The sequence below is a fragment of the Wasmannia auropunctata genome, unplaced genomic scaffold (genome assembly GCF_000956235.1).
Source record: "Wasmannia auropunctata unplaced genomic scaffold, wasmannia.A_1.0 LD336074.1, whole genome shotgun sequence".
Lineage (NCBI taxonomy): Eukaryota > Metazoa > Arthropoda > Insecta > Hymenoptera > Formicidae > Wasmannia > Wasmannia auropunctata.
The window spans coordinates 4,941,778-4,948,145 of record NW_012026816.1 but is presented as its reverse complement, the minus strand read 5'-3'; the positions used below and the strand labels follow the sequence as shown (position 1 = coordinate 4,948,145).

The 6,368-nt window shown below is 43.6% G+C and overlaps 3 protein-coding genes across 3 annotated transcripts; all 3 read left to right on the top strand.

Annotated features, from left to right (window-relative positions):
- The first annotated feature begins 586 nt into the window (after positions 1–586).
- On the top strand, positions 587–2,572 carry LOC105449812. The gene has a single exon (XM_011689193.1). The coding sequence runs from the start codon at positions 587–589 to the stop codon at positions 2,570–2,572; it is 1,986 nt and encodes a 661-aa protein (XP_011687495.1).
- A 216-nt stretch (positions 2,573–2,788) lies between these two features.
- LOC105449811 lies at positions 2,789–3,736 on the top strand. Its single transcript, XM_011689192.1, has one exon. The coding sequence runs from the start codon at positions 2,789–2,791 to the stop codon at positions 3,734–3,736; it is 948 nt and encodes a 315-aa protein (XP_011687494.1).
- A 97-nt stretch (positions 3,737–3,833) lies between these two features.
- LOC105449810 lies at positions 3,834–5,805 on the top strand. Its single transcript, XM_011689191.1, has 2 exons — positions 3,834–4,903; positions 5,004–5,805. The coding sequence occupies exons 1-2, from the start codon at positions 3,834–3,836 to the stop codon at positions 5,803–5,805; spliced, it is 1,872 nt and encodes a 623-aa protein (XP_011687493.1).
- Positions 5,806–6,368: the final 563 nt, after the last annotated feature.

Below are 6,368 nucleotides of genomic sequence, written 5' to 3'. Positions count from 1 at the left end.
ATTTATTAAATTTAAGAATCGCGAGCGTTCACGAGCCCTGGCGTAGTGCTGCCACCGTACTCATTAATTGCGATATACAATCGGTATGCACAAACAACGCTAGCTGCCGGTTTGTTGGAATTCTTGTCTGTCAAAACAGTCAGAACGCTCCTGGAGCTCACGGTGTGAGCGTTCAACGCGAGACCTCACTCTTTCTGTACAACCTTATAATAAAGTTGTGATTATATTGTAACAAGTGTGAGTTCTTGCCCACACTTCGATATTACGTGGAGTGAATCCTTGGGAAGCGATCACCGGAAGTTGAATCTCACGAGAAGTTACAAACATTTTTGGTCCTTCGAGCCGGATCACGCTTGGAGCACAAGGTGGATCCGTTATATTCATCATTAAGTAAATATCGTGAGATCGAAGAGCTGTTTGGTGATTCAAATTGCTGACCGCTGACAAAGACGAGAGGCATAGCATTGTTCTTCGAGACATTCCTGCGCTCTCGTACATTCATAAACAACTCCGTGGTAATACCAATAAGGAACGTTCCCCGGCAATCTTCCATTTTTCACTGAATTCGACATACGCTGCCATAACTATGGAGGAATTATATTCCGAACAAGAAGACGTAATTAGATCAATCACTCGGACAGTCACTAACTTCAAGAAGCTAGGACAAGGTAACTATACAACGTCGATAACGCGCAATTGCTTAAACATTCTACAAGAGTTATGGACACGGTGCCAAAGCCTTCATGCTGAAATCAAGCTCGCAGCAACGGACGATGAACGTGAAGGACACGACTACTTCACGAAGGAGGGGTTCCTGAAGGCGGAAGCTGAGTACTACGATGCTTCGGACTTTTTCACCGAAATATTCGATAAGTTATCAAAGCCTGTAATTTTCCCTCCGATTGCCGCTCCGGCTGACTTGAGTAACTCTGGCGTAAGCGAATGTTCTGCAACTCCGCGTATACCATTACCGCGTATAGAGTTGCCTAAGTTTTCGGGCTTGCTGACCGAGTGGGTTAATTTTCGAGACATTTTTGAGTCGTTAGTCGCGAATAATGAAGTGTTATCTAATGTTCAACGTTTACACTACTTAAAATCCAGTTTAACGGGCGCAGCACAACTCATACTTAAGAACACTACGGTGACAGATGCTAATTACGAGATCGCGTGGAATGCATTGAAAAACCGTTACGAAAATAAACGGGTGATCGTTTCTGCGCACATAAATAACATTCTCGACGCACCGAATATGAAAGCTGATACGACCTCCGAATTTAAACGCGTATACGATACCGTTACCGACTCTCTAGCTGCGTTACGTTGTCTTGAACGTTCAACGATCGATGATTTTATTGTTATCATTGCGGCTCGTAAATTGGATCCGCATACGCGAACAGAATGGGAGCTAAGCCAAGGCAATACTACCGAACCGCCCTCCTTTACAAAGTTAACTGATTTCCTTCTTTCGCGAATTGTTGCGTTAGAAGCGGCAAATGGTAACTCAGATAATCCAAGCAACAAATCGCATCGTGCTAGCTCTACTAAGTCACTAGCGTCGATGGTAAACAATACAAAATGTCCAATGTGTAACGAATCTCATCCTCTTTATCAATACGCTAATTTTAAGTTACTATCTCTAGATAAGCGAATGGCGGTGGCGAGACAGCATCGCTGCTGCTTTAATTGCTTGAGTAAGGGACACATTCCGAGTAAGTGTCCTTCACGGAATCGTTGCAAGCGCTGCCAGCGTAAACATAACACACTGTTTCATGATGATAATTACAACCTTCACAGCATTACCTTTGGAAATAAGACCGAGGACACAGGGGTAAAGACGGCCGCTTACACGGCCGAGAGATCGGTGAGTGAGACTATACCAAAATCTAGCGTGACACTTAAACTATCGGTCACCAAAGAAAGCAACCATGTACCAAGCTCATCAGTAATGCTCGCTACTGCACGGATTCTTGTATGTACGGAAAGCGGCCGTCAACTAAAGTTGAGGGCCCTTATTGATACAGGCTCTGAAGCCACCTTCATTACTGAAAGGGCCGCTCAGTTATTACGAGCAAAGAGAAAGAAGGTGCATATTCAAGTCACTGGATTAGGAGGGCGGACTAACAGCACAGTTCATTTTAGCACCAAATTAATAATGAAACCGTGCAGCAGTGAAACTGAGAGCGTATCTGTAACAGCCCTAATCCTACCCAACTTAACTTCATATAATCCTGGCACTTCCCTTTGTAAGGACGAAATCTTGGGACTAAGGAACCTGCAATTAGCAGACTCACACCCCTCAAGTCGCGAACGTATTGATGTGTTGATCGGCGCAGATATTTACGGCCTTATATTGTTAAACGGATTACTCAAAATTCCGGACACTGCTCTTGTCGCTCAACACACAATTTTTGGCTGGGTACTTTTTGGGTCCTTTGTGAAGAACACTAATAACGATACCAATATAACGGCTAACCTACAATGTTCCATTAAACTCTCGATAGATGTAATATTGAAGAAGTTTTGGGAGATCGAGGAGGTGTCACACTCCCCTCCCTTGTCGAAGGAGGATTAGATCTGCGAGGAGCACTTTATCTCCACTCACTCACGCTTACCCAATGGGCGCTATGTCGTACGTCTACCGTTTAAACCTAATTATCTTCCAGACAGTAACAATTCCTTTCATAATGCGACTAGTTGCTTTAATCGTCTGGGGCATCGTCTGAAACGGGATTCAAAATTGGCTAAAGCCTACCAAGGTTTCTTGGAGGAATATTTAGAGTTAAACCATATGGCTCCTCTAACTTCACTAGAAATAGCAAAAGGTCCGTGCTATTATTTACCTCATCATCCTGTTCTCAAGGACAGCAGTACGTCTCCTATTCGCGTAGTCTTTAACGCATCTAGCACGACCTCTAATGGCCTTTCTTTAAACGACTGCCTCTTAACAGGACCAAAGCTACAGTTAGACTTACCATCCATCATTTTGAAAGGGAGATCCCACCGCTTAGTTTTTGCAGCGGACATTGCCAAAATGTTCCGCCAAATCATGATTCATACTGAAGAGTCTAATTTTCAGCGGATTTTATGGCGTTCAAGTCCTGATCAGCCTGTTACTCATTATCGCTTAATGACAGTTACTTATGGTACAGCTACAGTCCCGTATTTAGCAATGAGGGTACTACAGCAGTTGTGCTCAGACGAGGGCTCAGATTTTCCGTTAGCCGTGCCAGTTCTACGAGATACTACCTACGTAAATGACGTATTATTTGGAGCAAACGATGTCAATACTGTCCAAGAAATACGTAAACAATTAGATTCACTTTTACACCGCGGAGGCTTTCATTTAAGGAAATGGTCGTCAAATTACGAAGACTTACTTCAGGACATCCCTACTTCAGATCGACTCGATTTAAATAACGTATTATTCTCTGAGGATTGTACCACAAAAATATTAGGTATCTCGTGGAATCCCACAACAGACAGCTTCAATTATCAAATCAAACTACCCAATTCACACGGAAAAACTAAAAGATACGTCATGTCAACCATAGCAAGCCTGTTTGATCCCCTAGGCTGGATAGCTCCCGTGGTGATATCCGCTAAAATTCTCATGCAAGAGTTATGGATACGAGGAGTCAACTGGGACGATACCCTCCCAGACGACCTCCTCTCTCGTTGGAATTCCTACTCAAGAGCTCTCCGAACTCAAGTATATCTCAATACCAAGATGGACTAGACAGACCGTATCGGATTTAGGGGTCGAACTCCATGGATTCTCTGATGCGTCTAATAGAGCCTACTCAGCTGTCGTATATATTACCATTTTGTCCTCCATGAGCCAATACAACACTACCCTACTTATTAGTAAATCTAAGGTCGCACCTATTAAAACGATAAGCATTCCCAGGCTAGAGTTATGCGGAGCAGTCTTACTTACACGCCTCATTGCATTTATCTTACGTACATTAAATCTTACCGAAGTACCAATTTACTGTTGGTCCGACTCTATGGTTACATTGTCCTGGATTAAGCGACACCCTTCTACGTGCAAGACCTTCGTGGCCAATAGAGTCTCCGAAATACAGACTAATCTGTCTCAGGCGAGTTGGAGATATGTTGATTCTAAAAATAATCCCGCGGATAGTGCTTCCCGCGGCCTCACTGTCGCTGAGTTAAAAGACAATTCTCTTTGGTGGTCAGGACCCTTTTGGCTACAGGAACATTCAACCAAGTGGCCGGAGCAGCCACATATCCTAATGACGGATGAAGGTATGGAACAGAGACCTTTGATATCCCACTTAGCGCAATCGCACACGGTTGAAAGGGATTTACCATCAAAGTTTTCATCCTGGCCGAAACTTCTACGAGTTACCGCGTATTGCTTGATATTCTTAAATAATATACGTAGTAATCACCGCGACAGTGTTCCAATCACTATAGCATTGGCCATTAAACGAGCTAAAGAATTCTGGATAAGACACATCCAGCGGATATACTTTAACTCTGAGCTTCAAACGATCAAAGAAAATCTTCCACTACCAAGGATTAGCAAATTAAAGCGATTAAGTCCGTTTCTTGACTCCAAAGGATTGTTACGGGTAGGCGGTCGACTAGATCGTGCTCCACTCTCTTACGATGAAAGATATCCGACAATCTTACCTCGTCACCGTATTTCCGAATTGATCATTAATCAAGCTCATAGGCAGACATTACACGGTGGAGCACAATTGACATTGCGAGTACTACGACAAAACTTTTGGATTCTAAATGCTCGAAACACAGTCAAAGGTTGCATACACAAATGTGTCAAATGTGTACGCGAAAAGGCCGTGCCAGTTACGCAACTTATGAGCGACCTACCAGATGTTAGAGTCACACCCAGTCGTGCCTTTCAGCACACTGGGTGTGGATTACGCCGGGCCGATACAAGTGCTGTACAAAGCGGGTCGGGGCCAACGACCCTTTAAGGCATATATAGCAGTCTTTGTGTGTTTTGCTACAAGGGCTGTACATCTGGAGCTAGTCTGTGACTACTCCACAGCCGGCTTCTTAGCAGCCTTTCGCCGTTTTACATCTCGTCGAGGAACTCCCACTTCATTACTAAGCGACAATGGCACGAATTTTCATGGAGCGGACCGCGAATTAAACCGCTCCTTCAGAGCCTTGATTAAAGACCCTAGTCTAACGAGCCATCTTGCTAATGATAGTATTGACTGGCGTTTCATTCCGCCTTCCGCACCTTACTTCGGCGGCATATGGGAGGCTGGGGTGAAGTCGGTTAAATATCACTTAAAAAGAGTTATCGGAAAACACTTGCTCTCTATAGAGGAATTCAATACACTACTAACGCAAGTCGAAGCTTGCCTAAACTCAAGACCTATTGTTCCCCTCACGGACGATCCAAATGATGTTAATCCCCTCACTCCAGGGCATTTTTTGGTTAATTGTCCTTTGGTGGCCGTACCTGAAGAATCCCTCCAAGACCTAAAAGAAAGTCGTTTGGACCGCTGGCAGCGCGTGCAACGTCTACGCGAGCAATTCTGGCACATTTGGTCAAAGGACTACCTGCACACGTTACAGCAGCGCCACAAATGGCAGCACATACAATCGAATCTTAAAGAGAATGAACTTGTCTTAGTCCGGAATGATTTATTGCCTCCCTCAAAGTGGGAGCTGGGTCGGGTCATTCGTACACATCCAGATGGTCGCGGACTCGTACGCGTAGTTGACATCAAAACTATGACTGGAGTGTATGAACGACCTGTAACTAAACTCTGTCGACTACTAAATGATTCGAATCCTTGATATTATGGAAACTTCAAAATGATTCCGCTATGGCGGGCGGCAACTTATACCTATTGTATTCTTGTATCCCCTTTCTTTGTTACTCGACACTAATGATAAATCTCCTTTTTTTTTCTTTATATCTTCCCTAGGAAAAGGTAATCTATTGTAATCTTTAACTTTATCATAAAGTTCTTATAGCGCTAAAACTAACTACAATTTCAACCAGTTGGTTAATGATATATCGTACTATATGTACGAGGCGAGCGGTATGTTTAAGCAATCGAGGATAAATTCCTTTTGTATAAAAACGATAAATTTATTAAATTTAAGAATCGCGAGCGTTCACGAGCCCTGGCGTAGTGCTGCCACCGTATTCATTAATTGCGATATACAATCGGTATGCACAAACAACGCTAGCTGCCGGTTTGTTGGAATTCTTGTCTGTCAAAACAGTCAGAACGCTCCTGGAGCTCACGGTGTGAGCGTTCAACGCGAGACCTCACTCTTTCTGTACAACCTTATAATAAAGTTGTGATTTATATTGTAACAAGTTGTGAGTTCTTGCCCACACTTCGATATTA

Coding starts and splice junctions, on each gene's coding strand:
- LOC105449810 (XM_011689191.1), top strand. CDS start 3,834: ATGAGCCAATACAACACTACCCTACTTATTAGTAAATCTAAGGTCGCA. Junction 4,904..5,003: donor CGTGCCTTTCAGCACACTGG/GTGTGGATTACG, acceptor TTTTGCTACAAG/GGCTGTACATCTGGAGCTAG.
- LOC105449812 (XM_011689193.1), top strand. CDS start 587: ATGGAGGAATTATATTCCGAACAAGAAGACGTAATTAGATCAATCACT.
- LOC105449811 (XM_011689192.1), top strand. CDS start 2,789: ATGGCTCCTCTAACTTCACTAGAAATAGCAAAAGGTCCGTGCTATTAT.